The sequence below is a fragment of the Sciurus vulgaris genome, assembly GCF_902686455.1.
Source record: "Sciurus vulgaris genome assembly, chromosome: 1".
Taxonomy (NCBI): domain Eukaryota; kingdom Metazoa; phylum Chordata; class Mammalia; order Rodentia; family Sciuridae; genus Sciurus; species Sciurus vulgaris.
The window spans coordinates 31947017-31966054 of record NC_136461.1 but is presented as its reverse complement, the minus strand read 5'-3'; the positions used below and the strand labels follow the sequence as shown (position 1 = coordinate 31966054).

The 19038-nt window shown below is 35.5% G+C and overlaps 1 protein-coding gene across 5 annotated transcripts in view; it reads left to right on the top strand.

Moving 5' to 3' along the window:
• The window catches only part of FOXJ3 (forkhead box J3), a 107099-nt gene that overhangs the window by 15245 nt on the left and 72816 nt on the right, over positions 1-19038 (top strand). For all 5 annotated transcript variants that reach the window (XM_079156290.1, XM_079156292.1, XM_079156289.1 and 2 more), the window contains exon 2: positions 6847-6907. In XM_079156290.1, coding sequence (XP_079012416.1) covers positions 6864-6907 — 44 coding nt within the window. In that variant the 5' untranslated portion in view covers positions 6847-6863. The remainder of the gene's footprint in view (positions 1-6846; positions 6908-19038) is intronic.

The window sequence follows — 19038 nt, the reverse complement described above, 5'->3', positions numbered from 1 at the left end:
TTTTTGCTCTTATGAATTAATGCTGCTGTGAACATTCTTGTTCAGGCTTTGTTGTGGATATATGTTTTCATTTTGTGGGTATTAATAACCACAGAGTAGAATTGCTGGTTCATATGGTAAATCTGTGTTTAACTTTTTGTTGAACTGCCAAACTTTTTCAAAGAGGCTGCAACAGTTTACATTTCCATTTGCAATATATGAAGATTTCAATTTCTCCACGTTTTTGCAACACTTGTTCTTATCTTTTTGATTATTAATAGTTATCCTAGTAGATGTGAAGTAGTATCTTATTGTGGTTTTGATTTACAGTAAATTAGGCAGAAATCATTTTACACAAAGAGGGAAACCCAAAGTGCTGCTTTTTATAGAGAACCCACAGGTCAGTTTTATTCAGAATAAGAGAGAAATTGTTGCTCAGACTAGAAGAAATTCAGCCATAGGTTTGGAATCTGTACTCAAAATATACATGCAGTGAGGACAGCTAATACAACTAACGGGCTGCGGCATTTGTTTACTTTTGTCTAATATTAACAGTTGTAAATAGAGCAGTGCTACTGGTATTTGAAACAGTCTATAGAGTTATGGTTCTCAGCCACAACACTTTACTTCTTTTCACACCACTAGTTCTCTTTGTGTACCTGGGATTTCTCCTCTAAAATAGAATTTTTGATGTTGAAGTTTTCCTCTTTATCATATTGGCAACAGTCTTAACGTGTAACATCCAGCAAACCTTTGATGTCTTAAGTAGTTTGCAGCCAGAATCAATTAAAAAAAGCGTCCTTTGGTCAACTTTCAGGAATTCTTGGTCCAAAAAGGGGATATTATCTTTTCACTTTTGTTTATTCTCATCATCCTCAGGAAGAGGAGAGTCATCCTTGTGGTGGGTACACCACTGAATGACATTTAAAAATATTGCTGCATTAACATTTGGTAGAGTAAGTGATTCATCATCTCCTTCGTTATCCATTCTCAAATCTTCCTACATGGTCTTCATAGTTACAGATTAGCAGTTTCTACTTCTATTTCTAATCTCTCTCCATCAGAACTGTACAACTTAATTGAAGGTATGGCGTTTGGTCTGAGGAAGACAGCTGACCAGAGGCTGAGGGGAGTAGGATGGTGTCTGCCTAGAAGAGAAAGGTGGAGGACAAAGCCATACAGCTTTTCCTGACATCTTAATCTATATGTTTCTGACTGATTGGCTTTGTTGCACTTTCCATTTCCTTTCACTTCATGTAGTACGTGGCTTAACTTTTCTCTTACTCTTGATTCTTAACCCCCTTGCAGTCTAAGTTTTACTCTTACTATTTCACAAAACCCACTCTCTGTGGTAGTGTAACTGTCTTAAAAACCAGTATTCTCTTTTCAGTTTATATCCATCGTGATATGTACTTTATAAAGCCTTTTAGATCACTTGCTGCTGTCAGAAGTACAACTTTCTCAAGCCTGATTATTTCTTAAAATAAATTCCTCAGTTTGACCTCTTCTAATATTCCCATGATGAAATGAGGATTCTCACAAATTTAAATTGTCTGAAAGCAGATGACTTCTTAGCTCAAGCTGCACCATTGCTTTCAGATTTAGCTAGTGTAGCTGGGATGGGCAACTCGTTGCTGCTACTCATGCAGCAGAATTCTTTTCCTTGTACCACTTTTTCTGGTAGATTGCTTTTATTCTGGCTGATTAAAGCACAGGTTATTTCCATGGCTGGTTTAATGATTATCTGTGATTAATGATATAAAAATTAATTGTGTTAAAATAATCTTTATCAAAGAGGTTGTTCTTTCATGGATCTTAGTGAGTTATATACTTTTAAAATCTTTTGAAAGAGAGGGCTCAATTCAGAAGTTTCCAAAAGAAGGAATAGTCTCTTGACCTCTAGGGCAGTGGTGTTTTTTTTTTTTTCCAACAAACTCTTCTCACCTTTGATATTATGCTGATATTTTCTCAGTTACTGTTATAGTAACTGAGGCATGAAGTTTTCTTATTTTTAGAGCAGAGGAAAGTAAGCCTCAGAGAGGTTAACAATATATCTAAAGTTACACAGAAACTGTTGAAATTCCAGGGTTGGTCTTTAGATTTAAAAGTCATCACTGTTTTAATTTTGTTGTAAATTATAAAGCATTATATCTCTGGATGGGAGAGATGAGAGCCCTTTTAAGAATTACTTGGGAACTTTTTGAAAATAGTCCAGTTTCATCTCCTGCCCCCCAAATAATGCATTATTATACAACTGTTTGTTATAACAGCTGCTTCCTAAATCTGTATACTTCGTAACTTAGTTTAATATACTTTTGATTTAAAGGAATTCTACATTCTTATGTTGGTAATGAAATATAGTGCAGTAAATAGCATGTATTGGAGCATACTTGTTACTGGATAACTAACTTTTAAAAAAAATTTTGTTGTTTTTAAATATACATGACAGTAGGGTGTATTTTTTCATTTTATACATACATGGGGGTACAACCCATTACAATTTCGATCCCATTTATGGTTGATACGATGTGGAGTTACACTGGTTGTGTATTCATATATGATCATAGGAAAGTAATGTTCAATTCATTCTACTGTCTTTCCTATTCCCATTCCCCCTTTCTTCCCTTCATTCCCCTTCGTCTAATCAGTGAACTTCTATAGTTCTGCTCCCTACCCTCCCTTGTTTTGGGTTAGCATCCACATATCAGAGAGAACATTCCACCTTTGGTTTTTTGGGACTAGCTTGTTTAACTTAGCATGATACTGGATGACTGACTTTTACTACCCTTAATTCTGTGCCATTCTGTACAAACTTTCATGATGTATAGTGATTTTCAAGGGATTTGGAGAAAATGCTACTAAAACTATGTTAGTTATAGATGTAATTGCATAAGTTAATATCATCAGCTGAAGGTGGTGCCACAGAGACTTGAGTTTGTAGCTTGGAGGATATCAATGAGATATACTGACTTTGGTGTGAACCTTAACCTTTTATGAGATTTTAATGTTGCTGGTCAGTTGCCTTTTAAGGAGAAAGATTGACATGTTTGGTTTTCTTTACTCAGCAAGTTTGAGACTCAGGATGCCATTTAGGGACAGTAAATCTTGATGAAAAATGGAAAAATCTGAAACTAAGGCATTCAGGCTAGAGGGGATTAGAAAGATCTAGATTAACCAGGATCTAGAATTAGTAGTAAATGGTAACTGATTCTAAGGGTTATGATGTTTTGGGGAGCTCAGTGTATAAGATCACTTTTACTTGATTGTTTCCTTCCTTTGCTGTGAAGAAGCTTTTTAGTTTTATACCATCCCATTTATTGAGTCTTTATTTTACTTCTTGTGCTTTAGGAGTCTTGTTGAGGAACTCAGTTCTAAGCTGACCTGATGGAGAGTTGGGCCTTCTTTTTCTTCTAGTAGGTACAGAGCCACTGGTGCCTAGGTCCTTGATTCACTTTGAGTTGAGTTTTGTGCAGGGTGAGAGATAAAGGTCTAATTTCATCTTACTACATATGGATTTCCAGTTCCCAGCACCATTTGTTGAAGAGACTTATCTTTTCTCCAGTGTATGTTTATGGCGCCCTTGTCTAGTATGAGATAACTGTATTTATGTGGGTTTGTTTTTGTGTCTTCTATTCTGTTATTCATGTCTGTTTTGGTGCCAATACCAGCCATTTTTGTTACTATAGGTCTGTAGTATAATTTAAGGTCTGATATTGTGATGCCTCCTGCTTCACTTTTCTTGCTAAGGATTGGTTTTGCTATTCTGGGTCACTTTATTTTTCCAAGTGAATTTCATGAGAGCTTTCTCTACTTCTATGAAGAATGTCATTGAAATTTTAACAGGAATTGCATTAAACCTTACAGTGCTTTTGGTAATATGGACATTTTGACAGTATTAATTCTGCCTATTCAAGAATGTAGGAGATCTTTCCATCTAGCAGAAGGTTTTCAAGGTTCATCTGTGTTGTAGTAGGTAATAGTACTTCTTTCTTTTTTGTGGATGAATAAGATTGTATTATAGATTGTATATAGATAACCTACATTTATTCATTCATCATTTGATGGTCATCTGGGTTATACCACCTTTTGGTTATTATGAATAGCCAAATATTGCATAAGTATTTATGCAAGTTTTTGTATTAACATTGTGAATTGTCCTGTACATGTGTATGTGTATGCATTCCTGTAAGTAGAATTGCTGAGTCTTATGGTAACTCTGTTTATAACTTTTGATTGAGTTGACTTTTTTAAAAAAACAAAAACAAAAAAACTGTGCCAGGGATCAAACCCAGGGCCTGTATTTGCTAGGCAAGTGCTATACCACTGAGCTGTATCTATGCTTCCCCTTTTCCCCCTTTTTATTTTCAAGTACTGGGGAATGAGCCCATTCAGTGCTTAAACACTGAATGACATTCCCAGCTCTTTTTTTATTTTTTATTTTGAGATAATATCTTGCTCAGTTGCTTAGGGCCTAAGTTGAACTTGTGACTCTCCTTCCTCAGCCTCCTGACATCTGGTTCCTTTTGTTTTTGATAAAACTGATATTGTAGAATGTGACTTAGATTTAATAGCCAAATGATTTGGCTAACTTCACAGCCTCTTATCCTCACCTGCTTATGGGATAGCCTACCCTAGAGGATGTTTTGTGTCAGCAGAGCAAATATACCGAAATCACAGTCTTACAGAATCCTGAATGGAAAGGGAAAAGGAGACTAACTCCTGGGTGTTCATGTCTTTTAAGTTAGTTATGCCCACTTACCATAATACATACCTCTTTGGCTAAGAGTAGGCTGATAGGCCAAGAGTGTTTAGAGAAATTTGTTCTTATGGAAACCAGGAGTTGAAAATGGGTGTTCTGCTGTAACAAAGGGAAAAAATGTCAAGAACCCCGAAAACAAAACAAAACAAAAAAAGAAAGAGAGAGAAAAAGAAAAAGAAACCTGAAAGCCATTCTTAGATGAAAAGGCTGTTGTTATGTTTTATCAGGATAGGAAGTGTATCAGGGAAAATGATGAATTTCGTTTTAAATAAATTTGGTGTTTTCAAGAGGGAATGCTATAGATTTACGTTTGGAGATCAGGAGCTTCATCCCTATTTGAGATGAAAGATTAATTTGCATGTAGGCAATTAAAATACAGGCCAGGGCAAATCACCTATAAAGTAAAACAGTAGAGAAAGTTGTCTAGTAATTTCTATACCTGGAATCTTTTTGATTTTGAATATACTAACTTGTGTTTCTTCTGTATCTTGCTGTGTGTGACTCATTCCTGGATTTTGTGAGTTTTGTTTGTGAGTTCATTTATTCACATTTATTTTGGAATCCTACTTGTGGGAATTATTCTAGGCCTACAGCAAGGGTGAGTTTCCCTAGAATCTGCATTTGATTTGGTGGGGGATACACCTATTCTACAGTTGCCCTAAACTACCTTTAAAACCAAAGATCTAGAGGAGGTTTAACTTGTGATTGTTAACTATCAGGGAGATACCACTGCGTTGCTGTAGTAGCCCCATCATCTTGCCAGCACTTAGTGCCAGGGGTACAGAAGCAGCATTCTTCGAAGTTCTCTTGGGTAAGACTTGAACTTTGCTTCTTATACCAAGAGGTCTTAGAATTGCAGGTTAGAATTCAAAAGGTATGACAGAGGTGCTGGTTTTAGTGCTCTCTATATCTTCCTAGTTTTCCTCTTTCTCAATTTTTGGCTTCAACTCATACCTTATTCTCTGTCAGGCTTTTGATTCCCTTTTACAGTTTTTTAAAATATGTTCTCCGGCTACTTGGTTGTTTTCAGTGGCTATATTGACCAGTCTATCCATCTTGTCATTCTAGCAGAAATAGAAATGTATCATCTGTCTCTCTTAAGAGTATACAGGGACAATTAGTTGCTGGGAATTTATTCAGTCTCGAAAGCAAAGGTTATGAATGTAGAACAAAATCCAGTGTTCTGTTTGATCCACATAATATGTAGACAACAAAAATCAAGATATTTCAAATAAGATTTTGAATTTCTTCCCTTGAAAAATTGGAAGTTCTTAAAATATTGTATCTAACATATTCTTGCCTAGCAACATTTGGCTAGAACTGGGAGTAGCAGCTGATCCCTTCCTATTAAACATGCTCTTTTTAGTTGCTCACAGTCTCTACCTCTTGTCCAGTGTATGCATATGTATACAGTTAAACCAATTCCAGCAAACCCACAGTGATAAATAAAGATGTGTAGATGGTATTATCTCTAAGTTTCAGGTGAAGTAACAGGTTCATTGAGGTTGTAGAAATTCTTCAAGGTCACAATAGGTTACAGTTAGAATTTGAACCTAAAATTTATTTAAAATTCCTGTTCCAGTGCTACTCTTAACTTTTTTTTTTTTTTTAAATTAAAGCAATGGAACTATGATTTCAGATGATGTCTTAGTGAAGTTCAGTATATAAAACCAATAATGGTAGCACTGCTTTCATTGAAGAGTAGATGTGTGTATTTGGGGGAGGACAATTAATGTAGTAGTAGAGACCTGCATGCTCAACTCTATGATAGCTTTTAGGTACCCTCTGGAATGCCTAGGATTCTACTAAACAGTTTGGACACACGCTCTTTAGTCTAAACGTAACTATTTGTTAAATTTTATGAGCAGGCTTCTGCATGTCACAGTTTGAGTATGTTTATTGCTGTTATATTTCTGGTATGTGTGTCTTCCTCAGTGTAATCCTTCTTATCTATAACATTTTTCATTCATGTGGTTTTGTGTCCTGATAATGACGATTCTTTTAGTCTTCTATTTCTTTTTTCAGAATGTTTTAATTAGAATTGTAGTGTAATTTATAGTTTAACTTACTTTGGAACATGTAATAATTAACTCTTATTTACTTTTTAGATTCTCTTTGTGGCCAGATGGGTTTGTATGGACAGACTTGTCCATCTGTAACTTCATTAAGGTGAGTGCTCTTTTCTTTATTGAAACACCCAGTACTTTAAAAATTAGGCTGGTCAAGGCATAGTACAATGAATTTCAAGCTATGTCTCAGAATAAAATATTGTAGTTTGTTTTGTCAAGTCATGCAATTTGATGGAGTATAGACATATTTTTGCTCTCAGAGATTTTTTTTGGAAATGAGATTTGTATCTCTTAATCTCCATTTAGCGAACTAAATGAATTTAGTAAATTGATGGTCTTGTACATAAAATAACATATTTTATTCTTTTAGTTGTTTCTTTTCTTAAAAAAACTAACCTTTCTACTCATTTAAATTAGATAGTGAATTTTGACTAACTTCATTATAGATTAAATAAGACTCAAGACGTGAGTTTTAACTTCTTTCTGAGGAGTGGTGCAAATATCTGAATTGCCATCATTCACAATCAATAAAACAAGTAATATGTAAAAATGTAGGAATTAAGTTGCCACTAAGTAGTTTTAGATTTTTTGAATTACCAAATTCTTTCTATAAATTAAAACTTTTGTGAAATTCATGGATAAAGCAGACAAATATGGGACTCTTTTGCTTGTGTAGACATTCATGTTCTGTCATAGTAGCCTCTGAAGTACTGAGACACTGAAAAGTAACCTAGACCTATTATGCTAATTGAAATCTTATAGATTGAATGTGAAGTGTTGATGACAGCACCTACTAGTTACATGTGGTATTGCCAAAGTCAGCTGTCTTATTTATTCATTTAGCATATTGAGCACATAATACCTAATTAGCCACTATCCTAACATAACAGTTAAAAATCATATATTCATGGAGTATGCATCCTGGTGAAGGTATAATTAAAAAAATAAGAGGAATCTGCTAGGTAGTGAAAGTAATAAGGGCTAAGAAGAAAATTGAAATGGAGAATGGGAATAAGACATATAGGGTATATGTTATTGAAACAGGTTAGCCAGAGAAAGCTTCACTGAAAAGGTGACATTTGAGTGAAGGGCCAAGTAATGGAATGAGCTGTATACTGGGTACGTGGATGATGAACATTCTGGGCAAAGGAAATCCAGGAAGTGCTAAGGCAGAAGTCTGCTCTGTGTGTTTGAGGAACATTGAGGAGGCCAGTGTGCCTGGAACAGCCTAAGTGATGAAGAGTTGAAATTGTCCTAATATGGAGGCAGGAGGAGAGAGAGGAGGGATATAAAATTACTAGAACCATGAATATAAAGTCAAGGAATCCTTAAATTTGAAAGAGATTCTGGTGTTCTAGAATTCCACAAAAGAAAAATGAGCAGTGAAATTGTCCTTTAATTTTTATGTACTTGAATTTTCAGCAGGTAAAGACTGTTATCCTCTTCCTAAGAAGGTAAACTTTATGCCATTATGGCATTTCTTTCCATGAGAATACATTTTTTTATCTTACAATGTTGATTCCTTTTCTACTTAACTCACCCTCTGCCACCTATATAGCTCTGAAAAGAATTAAAAAAAAAAAAAAAAACTCGTAATTTCTTAGTCTTAAACTGCTCTAGAACTAATTTGACAGTGTTGATCTCTCCTTATTATGATGGGAGGAGTCTTTTTACCCTCTCTTTGAATATTTAAAACTTTTGATAATATTACATCAGGACATTTTGTAAACTTCAATCTTCCACTAACTAAATTTCCTTGAAGATATTTTTGTAGTGGAGTATGCTGAAACAATCCTGTATTAAGGCCATTGACTGAAAATTTAAATCCTTTATCTGAGTATTTATGTTTAGGTTGAGCCTGTGTATGGCATTGGTTTAGGAATGATATATGACTGACTTCTTTGCTCGATAAAATTGTAGAACTGGAAAGGTCGATAGAAGAGATACTATGAGTTATTTTATAATTTGCTCTTTGTGCTGCAATTCCTATGTACAATATTGTACAATTAGAATTATTGGCACTTAATTGATAAACCAAGAAGCCCAATACTATGTGAATCATAGTATTTTGTATCCTTAGGTATGTCTTTCATTTCTGTAATATTCTATATGGTTCATCTCTGAAGCAGAGAATTCCATTCTTAGATGTATGTATAGAAGACGATTGTCATTTGTTTTTCTAGGTGGAAGCCAATATTGAGATAAGAGGGAAAAAAAGACTTTTTTTTTTTTTTTTTTTTGGCAGTAGAAGCGGGTAAAACAGGATAACTTAAAACCACAATAAATGCTAATCTATTTTCCCCACAATTACCAGAAGTGCTTCCCCTCCACCAGCTGTACTACCCAAATAAGAGAACCAGAACTCTTCAAGTAAATCAGACCCTCTGAAAAATACTGCTTGTTTGCCTTACCTCTCTTGTGTGTACTTCTGTGTATTATGAATACTACTTGTTTTATCTATGAAGTAGCCAGCCTCAAGACAGGAAGTAAGTGTTGGTGGGGAAGAAATGGATATATCGGTGGGCAGGTAGGGGTTTATAAGCACAGTTATGAGGGGAAGTAGACAATTTATGTGTAAGTGAAGGTAGGGAGTGGAGTAAAAATATGTGAATTTTTTTTTTTTTTAATTTTTGGGTTAGGATAGTTAATAAATAGATTAAGACTCTCCCTCTGTCCCCTTAAATATTTAGGATAAACAGATATTGCCTTTTATAGATGATACTGGGTCTTTGTTTTATCTGAATATGTTGATTGTTTTGAAAATCACACTTACTGTATTTCATGATTAAAAAGTAATACTTTGGGGCTGGGGCTGTAGCTTAGTGTTAGAGTGCTTGTCTCACACATGTGAGGCACTGGGTTCATTCCTCAGCATCATGAAAAATTAAGTACATAAAAAGATATTGTGTCCATTTACAACTAAAAAGAAGTAATACTTTATTGTAGAAAATTTGGAAAGAAAGCCTTTTAAAATATCTTCATATATAATTGTATACCAATATCTACCAATATATTATATACCAATATATACCAATATATTATATGTGAATTTCTTTAAAAGAATGTTTATAAAAAATTTGCAGCAATGTCTAGATATACTTTTTATTTTAACCAGACTGCTCTTATCAACACTTTACTCTTCTTTACTTGCTAGTATATGTAAAATTACATTTTAATTAAAGTTGCGGTAACGACATCATATTCTGTATATATAATGAGACTATTTTCTTCTATCAGTCAGGGTTCTTTTGGGAGGCAGAACTCATACCAGTTATTTGAACAGGGATACTTTAATAGATTTGTTAACTAGATAGAAAGTTGTTAACTAAGTAATAGAATAAAATAAGACTCTAAGGTATCAAGAAGATAGACACAATAGGCTGCGTGCAGTGGTGCCATCTTATAATTCCAGCTACTGGGGAGGCTAAGGCAGGCGAATCGCAAATTCAAAGCTAGCTTCAGCAGCTTGGTGAATGCTGTCCCAGAATAAAAAAATAAAATGGCTAGGGATATAGTTAAGTGGTAAAGCACCTCTGTGTTTAATCCCTTGTGCCAGGGGTGGGAGTAGGGGAGGGATAGACACATAGGGTGCCAGCTACTGCCCATAGAACCTGGAGCAGGGGGGCTACTTAGAAACTTGGAGCAAAGCCCCTGTTGAACTGAGACTTAGACCTGTGAGGATAAGCTGCTACATGGCTAGTGCTGGTATTTGAGCTTAGAAGAGGGGACCTATGAGATGTTGAGACCCAGGCTTCTAAGAAGGGGATGCTGGTTGGTGTTGGTGTTCTGAGTAGTAAATGATGAAACTAGTTCTGCATGTGTTGGAAACACTGCAGACTAGATTTACCTCCAGCCATGGGAAAGACCTGCGGCTGCAGGCAAGAAGAAGCCTTTACTAGGGAATTGCTCTTATGAATCCCAGAGAATAGGCAGGAAGGCACAAGTATTTTCCTCCTCTTCTAGGCTTGCAGTCTGTTTATAGGAAGCCATTTGGCAAAGCCAAAGTGTCATTTGCAGAGTATCCTAGCTCCAACATCATGAAGCAGAATGAGGTGAGGGGTGTTTCAGTTTGGAGATGAAGGGGCAGCAACTTCATAACTCTAGCACTTGTTCCAACAGACTCCTGAGAAGGATGGTATAAAAAGATGTTTTTAAGATCTGTTTTGCAGCCAGTGTTTATATGACTTTTGGTAGAAATTACCTTCATGTTCCTAAAAAGCACCAAGAAGTTTCGTAAATCGTGTGAAATTATATTAAAAATTTCTTTGAGTCACAAGTATTCTTTGCAGTCTGAATCTATTGTTTTTATATCCTGAGTTTGATGGTAAGAGTCTGTATAATGAGGGATACCAGGTTGTACATATCTGTTCATTTCTGGAGTCTTGGATAGTAAGGGTGAGAGTTCAGATAGTGATGGGCATAATTTCTGTTAAACAGTAGAATCTTAAAAATTTAACACTTTCTTTTTGGATAAGATGAATTGAAATCCTGAGGTATACCTGCATTTTATTTCCAAGTACAGACTCAGTAAGAGTAAATACTTTGCTTGAGCATTTGCTTTATTTTATGTGGATAAGTATGTATATACACATGATTTACTACTTCTTTCACATAATGTAGCAATAAACTTTTTATAATTTGACTTTGTCAAAGCAAAATTAATTTGATGTTTATTTGGGTTTGTTAAGATGAGACCATTTCTGAACTACGTAATATTTATTAGAGGGTTGAATTTTTTTGGGTGCGTAAATGTATATAGCTTTGGACACAGTTGCAGTAGCACTTGAAGTAGTTTCTGTTGACATTTATCACCTTCTACCTGAGATTGCTTTCTTTTATCTTTTTCTATATGTATTCATTTTTCTTGCTTATTTTCCTTTTTGTTAGGCTTCTCCCTTAAGTAAGCCTTTTATTATTGATTTGATCTGTATGTTTGGAATATGCTAAGGAACACACAGAGATATTTTAGCATGAGCTTTCCCAGAGAAGCTCATGTGTTAGTGCCCTAGATGAATTCCTGTCCATCGGTTTCCTCTTTTCCCTCCTCTTGATATTGATGACCCTGATGTTTAGAATGACCAGAGAGGTTAGATTTATTTTAAAGTTTTTTTGCTGCCTCGTTTCTGGTAGCTGATATTGACAAATCAACTCTGGTTTGTAATCTTAAAACCAAGTAGATAGCCGGGCACGGTGTGCCCGCTTGTAATCCCAGCAGCTCAGCTGAGGCAGGAGGATTGTGAGTTCAAAGCCAGCCTCAGCAATGGCAAGTCACTAAGCAACTCAGTGAGACCCTGTCTCTAAATAAAATATAAAATAGGACTGGGGTTGTGGCTCAGTGGTTGAGTGCCTCTGAGTTCAGTCTCTGGTACAAAAAGCAAAACACCAATGGAGTAAATAACCTCTGCCCACTAACAGTACACACAGCATAAAATAATACTGAAAAACAGAAAAATGTATATGATTTGACTTGGTAAGTTTTAGTCAAGCTGTGCTTTGTTTTGAAGTAAAGGAAACCAGCATTGCATATTTAAAAAAAAAAAAAAAAAGAAAAGGAATTTATATTAATTCTGCCTGTCCAAGAACAGGGAGTCTTTCCATCTTCTGAAGTTCTCTTCATTTTTTTTCTTCGGTGTTGTATACTTTTCATAGGAGATTTCTTCCACCTTTTTGGTTAGATTAATTACCAGGTACTTTATTTCTTGGAGGCCATTGTGAAGGGGGTGGTTTTCCTGATTTCTTTCTCAGCTGAATCACTGTCAGAGTATAGAAAAGCTATTGATTAGTGAGTGTTTATCTTGATCCTGTTACTTTTCTAAATTCATTTATCAGCTCTACAAGTCTCCTGGTGGAATTTTTTGTTTTGTTAGATACAGGATCATGTCATTAGCAAATAGTGATCGTTTGACTTCTTTTCCAATTTGTATGCCTTTAATTTCCTTCTCTTGCCTGATTGCCCTGGATAGAGTTTCAAGAACTATAGTGAATAGAAGTGATGAGAGTGGGCATCCTTATTTTCATCCTGATTTTAGAGGAAAAGCTTTCAATTTTTCTCCATTCATTATGGTGTTACTATGGGTTTGTCGTATATAGCCTTTATAATATTGAGGTAAGTTCCTTCTGTCTCAGTTCCTCCGGTGTTTTTAACATGAAAGGTTGTTGTATTTTATCAGAAGTCTTTTCTGCATCCATTGAGATGATCATTTGATTCTTGTTCTTAATTCTGTTTAGGTGGTGAATTATATTTATTGATTCACATATGTTGAACCATATGCAAGTGGTTCCCACTTGATCATGGTATATTATCTTCTTAATAAATTTGTGAATATAGTTTGCTAATATTTTATTAAAGATTTTGGTATCTGTGTTCATCAGGGAGATATTGGTCTGTAGTTTTCTTTCCTAGATGGGTCTTTGTCTGGTTTTATTATCAGGGTTATACTGACTTCATAAAATGTGTTTGGGAATGTTCTTTCCCCTTCAATTTCCTGGAATAATCTGAAGAAGACTAGGGTTGGTTCTTCTTTATAGTTTTGATAGAATTCTGCTTAGAATCCATCTCACCAGCCAGAATATTTTAGTGCAAAGGCCCTGTTCTTTGTGCTGTTTTAATTTCAGAAATTCCTTGTTTTGGGACAAGGAAACCGCTTCAGTAGTTTGTAAAACCCTTCTCAGAATGATGTTCACAGTTTATTATTTTTTTTTAAAGGTTAAAAGTACAAAGGAAATTAATCATATTGATATACAAAATAATCAAGTATTAACTTTGATTAGTAATCAGAATATTAACTTTGTATCATAATATGTATGCTTTTAAATTATCACATTGAACAAAAGATCCAGTGGCAAGTCTAAGAAAGTGGCATAATTTTGAAATAGTTGCTGAATTTAAATAAAACAGATTTCTGCAACATTTGTTATAAATATATTTATGATTTTTCTTGGTGGTAAAGTCACAAGTACTGCTCATGTTACTGTGATACATTATTTCATAATTAAAGGAAGCACTAAATTTTGGTTATAAGTTAGTAAAAATAAAAGGACTGTATTTTCCTCCATTAAGTTCTTCATTGACCTCTAGCTCTGGAGGGAATGGTGGCTCTGGTTAGGACATTGGGAACAATAATGTTGGGGTAGAAAGACAACTCGTACAACATTGCCTTTGTGTGGCAAGGCAGCATTCTTTTTTGCTAAAGCAGCATTTGTGTAGGTACACTTAACTACTTCATTTTGGACTTCAGAAGCAGTTTGTGTTTATTCAGCCTTGTAAGGCTTCAAATTATAGGACTCTTGGCTTAAATTGCAGGCCATAGGCAGAGAGTACCTTACTTGGTAAGAAAACCTGTATTTTCTCTCTCTTTGCTTGTACTAGTGAAAGTTTATTTCTCTTCTAGGAGTTTGCCTTAGTGACACGAAGGAGCCAACACATTCTAAGTTTTTCCTACATATTTCTTCTTGTGGTAATCTCAGTTGGCCTGTGGTTTACCTTCTTAATTCCACAGGTAACAGTCAACTTACATCTTTTGTCACCAGTTTTTCAACCTGCAGTATCAGAATTCATTAACTTGTTAACTCCTCGTTAGGATAGTGCCTTATTTTAGTTTTTGTTACTTGTATTGCTCCACTGTCCTATCTCCAAATCATTCATCTGCTGGTAGACACATAAAAAGTCTGAAAGGTAAGTTGTCTAGAGCTGGGATGGCAGTTTCATACACACAAAAATTAGGGACCCAGATTCCTTCTTTCTTTTTTTTAAATTTATTTTTATTGTAAACAAATGGGATACATGTTGTTTCTGTTTGTATATGGAGTAACAGCATACCATTTGCATAATCATACATTTACATTGGGTAATGATGTTTGATTCATTCTGTTATTCCCCCCCACCCCTCCCACCCTTCTTTTCCCTCTATACAGTCCCTCCTTCCTCCATTCTTGCCCTCCTCCCACCCCCCATTACGTGTCATCATCCGCTTATCAGCGAGATCATTTGCCTTTTGGATGTTTGAGATTGGCTTATCTCACTTAGCATGATATTCTCCAATTTCATCCATTTGCCTACAAATGCCATAATTTTATTATTCTTTATAGCTGAGTAATATTCCATTGTGTGTGTATATATATATATATATATATATATATATATATATATATATATCACAGTTTCTTTATCCATTCATCAGTTGAAGGACATCTAGGTTGGTTCCACAGTCTGGCTGTTGTGAATTGAGCAGCTGTGAACATTGATGTGGCTGTTATCTCTGTAGTATGCTGATTTTAAGTCCTTTGGGTATAGGCCGAGGAGTGGGATAGCTGGGTCAAATGGTGGGTCCATTCCAAGTTTTCTAAGGAACCAGATTCCTTCTTTCTACTTCCATATTCTCAATGTGTGGCTTCCATTCTCAAGATCACCTAATGATCCAAGATGGCTGTGGAACAATAGTTGTCGTATTTACATTCCATCAAGCAAGAAGGACAAAAGGTGCAATGCCATCCTGAATAAAATTGGGTTGTGCTCCTAAGAAAGAAAGTAAAATAGGTATATTACATGGCAGTTAGTGATCTTTGCCACAGCCACTGTTTCTAGTTGCCTTGGGTGCTGAGATGCTATAACAGAGTGATAGCACATAGTGACCCCCAGAGATGAACATGATCAGAAGTATATAATAATCACCACTGTGGTAATTACAAGAATTTCTTTAGAGTTCTCAGTTTCTCAGTTTTCCATATGCTGCCAAGTCTTAAGGTGAAATGCTAAATGCCAGGAATGGAGTGGGAAGATTTAGTAATATTTGGGCCACAACATCATTACCCTTATCATTATTATTCCTTTTATTTTCTTTGGTGTCTTCCTCCTACTCCATGTAGGGTGACAATATCTCTACCATTCTCCTCCCTTTTTGATACTGTTGGAACTTGAAAACTTTTCTGAGTAAGCCTTTACTACTTCTTGGGAATTAGGAAAATTGCAGAGTGAAGCCAGAGCATTGTGATAAAAGTAGCTAAAAAGTGTGTGGGGGATTTTATCAATGGTGGTGTTTAATAAAATGGGATTAGAGCTCCCTCCTTTACTCCATCTCATAACTTAGTTTTGAGTTGTTATATCTTGATGAGTCTTACCCTTTAATTTTATGTAACAGAAATTCCTCATGGAAATTCTTTTTAGTGACAGATATCATCATAGATTTAAGAACTTCTGACATAGGTTTTACCATGACTTGCTTTCTCCCACAACCGACTCCTCTCTTCTTGTTTTTCTCTCCTTTTCCAGTATAACTGTTTCTAGTCCTATTTAATGCTGCCTGTCAATCTGCTCTGTATCATGCTTTTTTCAAGGATTTTGGTCCTGTGAATATCCTTCCCTTATGCTATTAAGCCCTCTTGTTCACCTTTTGATTTTAAAAAATGTTTTAGCCCTTAACAAATGTTTTGGCTCACAGCAACTGTTATGGTCTTTGGAGAGGAGTGCACCCCTACCTTCATTGGACAGTCATTATTTTAATCATGAAAGTTCTTTCTTTCAGGAACTGAGAGTCTCATTGATGATAATTACAATTCTTTATAATTCAACCTTGCAAGACTTCAAATTGTAAGACTTTATAACGACTATGCTAAAGATATTTGTATGTTACCAAAGGAGCAAGATTTCATTAAGTTTAGGAGATAGATGTTGGAAAGGAGATTTGACCACACTTTGTATATTCCGAGATGTTTAGTCTGAGTCTTGAAGGAAAAATAGAAGCTACCTGTATAAAGTGAGGCATTTCAGAAATGAAGGCTTCTGGGTTCAATCCCTGGTACCAAAAAATAAAAAGGAAAAGATGACTTTTATTTCTTACCTAATTAATATGTTGTTTTTTAGATAATTTGTACCTGGCATGGTACAAGTAACATCAGAAGTACTGGTCACCATACACTTGTGAGAGGGGCGAGGGTAGAAAGTTTAGAATATGATGCAACTGTGCCTATGAAGCAGCATGTTCAATGCCCAATTAAGTTTTTATTGCTCTAGGAATTTAGAGAAAGATTAATAAAGGCTAATGTAGTTGAAAATCAGTTTAGATTTAGTTGGGAGAAAAGGAGACTGAAAGTCAGGAGAGTCTTGCTGATAGGTTTTTCTTGGAGTGTATGTGTGGACTGAGGTGATTAGCAGAGAGGATAATGAGAAATCAGAGTCTAGAGGCTAGCTAGGAAGCTTTTGGAATGAGGTGAGGTAATGAGGGCCTGACATTTCTTAACCAGATTTCCATAACCAGATTCCTCAGAGCTGCCCATGCTGTTTTTAAATTTACCACCATCTGTTCTCTTATACAAGTGGATTCTGTCATCACCATTCCACTAATAGGTTTCTTGCTCAAGTAACTGGTGACCTAAGTCTAATGATCATTAGAAATAAATTATGGAAATTTATTTCACCCTAAATACCAACAATGTGGGCACTTTTGGCTTTATTACTAACAATATGTAAAATTCAGCAAATTATGAACAAAATAAGACCCACTTTTTCAGTTTATATTTCAGACAAAATTTATAGTATACTTAAAATTTGTTTTAGCAGAACTGATAAATATAAGCACAACAGTGGTTAATTCTTTTTTAAAAATAAATATTTTTTAATTGTCAGTGGATCTTTATTTTATTTATTTATTTTTATATGGTGCTGAGGATCAGACCCTCACACATTCCAGGCAAGTGCTCTACCACTGAGCCACAACCCAGCCCCTACAGTGGTTAATTCCTAATATGGGATGTCTTTGAAGATAAGGGACCTTTTTCTTTCCAGGCTATTTAGACCTTACGTTTTCTTCATGACTTAGCTGAAGTTTTCTTTCCTCTTTCAAGGCTGTCATTCATGTTGTTCTCTCTCTTTTGTAAAACTTTACAGTGTCCAGAGCTTAGCCTTGCTCTTTCATTCAGTTCTTTCTTGTGTCTGAACTTCCTGATAAGTTCCTGGAGGACAGGCATTTTATCACACTTCCTCTGTGTATGTGTATTTTTACTCTATCATAACTCTGTGCACTTGTATAATTATAAATTCTCGTTAAACATAACACTTTTAAAATATCTACTTGTTTTATGTTTACTAAGAGTCATCAAGTCTCATTACTGGTACTGGTGGAAGGGAACAGAAGGTAGAGATGATTTTCAGTAGGGGACATCTGCAATAATTATATTTCAGTTTAGAGCATGCTTTTATGTAAACTTTGAAAATGTACAAAACTGACTGCTTTATGAATTTCAATAAAATAAAGCTCTATGTAGTGGAGACTTGATTGAGGCAAATAGGATGACAGTGTGATATAGTAATAGCCAATGTTTATTGAATGAAAAATAAATAATGGCAGCAACTGCTATTATCACTACCACCACCACCAGGAGCTAATGTTTTTTAAATACTTACTGTTTGTCTGGCACTATTCTGAATACTTGTATCAGCTAGTTTGGTACTGTCTTAACTATCATCCTTATTTTACAGATGAGATGTAGTAGGAAAAACTCCAGTTTGGGCTAGGCATGTATCTTAGTGCCTGAACACTTGGCATGTGTGTAGCACCTGCAACACCCTGGTTCAGTCCCTAGCACTTAAAAATGAACGAAACAAAACAATTCCAAAACTTTGGAGCTAGAGATGTAGCTTATCTAGCACGTGCAAGGCCCTGGGTTCAATCTGTAGTACCCACAAAACAATACAAACTCTGAATTGGGCATCAGGAGATCTGGACTTTGATTTTAGTTCTCCTGTTAACTACCTAAGTAAAATTAAATTAGGTGAGCCTTTAGCTTCATTGGACCTTAGTTTTTCATCTTAAAATTGAAGGGATTAGAAACATTCTTTTTTTTTTTTTTTTTTTTTAATGTGTATACATTGTGTATATTTTTTAGTTGTGGATGGGCGCAATACCTTTATTTATTTACTTTTATGTGGTGGTGCTTAGGATTGAACTCAGTGCTTCGTGCTAGGCAAGTGTTCTACCACTGAGCCACAACCCCAGCCCTTAGAAACATTTCTTTTGATATAGTGTGATCTCTAAATTATCCTGTCTCCTTATTCTGTAAGTCCTTTTATCTTGCTTCATGCTGGGAACAGGCATTTCTGGTTGATACTATGTTTCGGGGTTTTTAGCCCCCTTGCTCTTCTTGACCAGTGGCAAGGGAAGGGGACACTGCCCAACAAGGTCAGACCGGGATAGGTAGGGCCGACTGACTGCGGGCTCCCAGCCCTCCGGGTAGAGG